Below are 1,459 nucleotides of genomic sequence, written 5' to 3' on the forward strand. Positions count from 1 at the left end.
AGGATTCACGGTTTTGGTTTTTCAATTTTTCTGGAAAGACTAAAATTTGTTTTTCCCAATTTTTGCTGGAAATGCCTCAAAATTTTCCGAAAAAATTTCGCACTCTTTGGAATCCCTCTAGCCGTCTCCTCTCCTGCCTGGGCACGTATCGGCCTTAGACGGGCATGCTGGCTGCCCACACTGCCAGACGCGGGTCGTCCACGCCGCCCACCTCGCAGTTGACGGCGCGGGCGTGGCCGTTGACGACGAACACGGCGTCGTAGCCGGGCGTCACCAGGTAGCGGTCGAAGGTGCGCGGCGACACGATGGGTCTGCTGGCGGCGCCGAAGCGCGCCTTGGACGCCAGCAGCGGCTTGCCCACGCCCGTGATCATCTCGACCTGGCCGGTGAACAGGTCCAGGAACAGCACGTCGTCCTTGTCCACCGTCGTGGCGTACAGGTCGTAGCCGTGCGCCGAGGTGGACGGGTAGAAGGCCACGTCGCTGATGTTGAGCGTGCTGCGGATGTCGAAGTGGAACGACAGCCCCACGCTCGTGATGCGCATGACCACCAGGTCGACGCCGTGCTTGCCCTCGCGCAGCACCACCAGCTTGCGCGAGTCGGGCGTCACGTGGATGCGGCCCGCCAGGTTGTTGTACTGGCTCAGCACCGTGTCCGTCATGTAGTCGAGCAGCAGCACCTTGGAGCTCAGCCCCGTCGCCGGGTTGGCGCAGCGCACGAACACGAAGCCGTCTGCGGGCGGGAGAGAGCGGCGGAAGTGAGCGGGGCTTCAAATACTATACGGGGTCCCAAATGCACCAGAACGGTCATTTGCAGTCCATACAGACCTCATAATATTTGCATCCCGGGGGTACAAATATCGTGGGAATCTACTCCAATGATGTTCCTGATTATTTTGGGAACCCAAAATATTTGTACCCCCCCTCCCCCCTTTCCAAAGGCACGTAGTATATCCGAACGAACTCTGCCCACTTCAAGGAACTACATTCCGTTTCCCATACAACCTTGATTTTGGTTGTATCAACTGAATGCATACTCACAGAGCGCGGAGAACTTGACGTCGACGGGCACGCACGAGTAGCGGCTGAGGTCCACGGCGTTGGAGTAGCGCAGCTCGTCCAGGTCGACCTTGGACAGGGCCTGGCGGTGCGCGTGCGACACGTACCCGCGGCGCAGGCCGCGCATCAGGTCGCGGCCGACGGGCGGCAGGAAGAGCGCCTGCACCAGGTCGAACTCGCCGCGCACGGGCTCCAGGTGCACCGTGCGGTGGCGCCGCTTCTCCAGCGCGTCGCGCACCACCTGGATCGTCTTGGTGCCGCGGTCCTGGTCGCTGCGCCAGTTCACCACCCACACCTGGCCCGTGTGCGGGATGAAGTGCAGGCCCACGGGGTACTTGTCGGTGGGGATGGCCTGCGGAGGGAAAGTCGTAGTATTTGTACCTCATACTTTTAAAAGGGGG

At 60.8% G+C, this 1,459-nt stretch overlaps 1 protein-coding gene across 1 annotated transcript in view; it reads right to left on the bottom strand.

Annotated features, from left to right (window-relative positions):
* Nucleotides 1–6: 6 nt before the first annotated feature.
* LOC113205315 (follistatin-related protein 5-like) overlaps nucleotides 7–1,459 on the bottom strand; it is a gene marked incomplete at its 5' end in the record, with an annotated part of 8,133 nt that continues 6,680 nt past the window's right edge. Inside the window, 2 exons of the mRNA XM_052276004.1 lie at nucleotides 7–732; nucleotides 1,041–1,410. Coding sequence (XP_052131964.1) covers nucleotides 155–732; nucleotides 1,041–1,410 — 948 coding nt within the window. The remainder of the gene's footprint in view (nucleotides 733–1,040; nucleotides 1,411–1,459) is intronic.

Source organism: Frankliniella occidentalis, unplaced genomic scaffold (genome assembly GCF_000697945.3).
Source record: "Frankliniella occidentalis isolate FOCC.00 unplaced genomic scaffold, Focc_3.1 Scaffold1360, whole genome shotgun sequence".
Classification (NCBI taxonomy): Eukaryota; Metazoa; Arthropoda; class Insecta; order Thysanoptera; family Thripidae; genus Frankliniella; species Frankliniella occidentalis.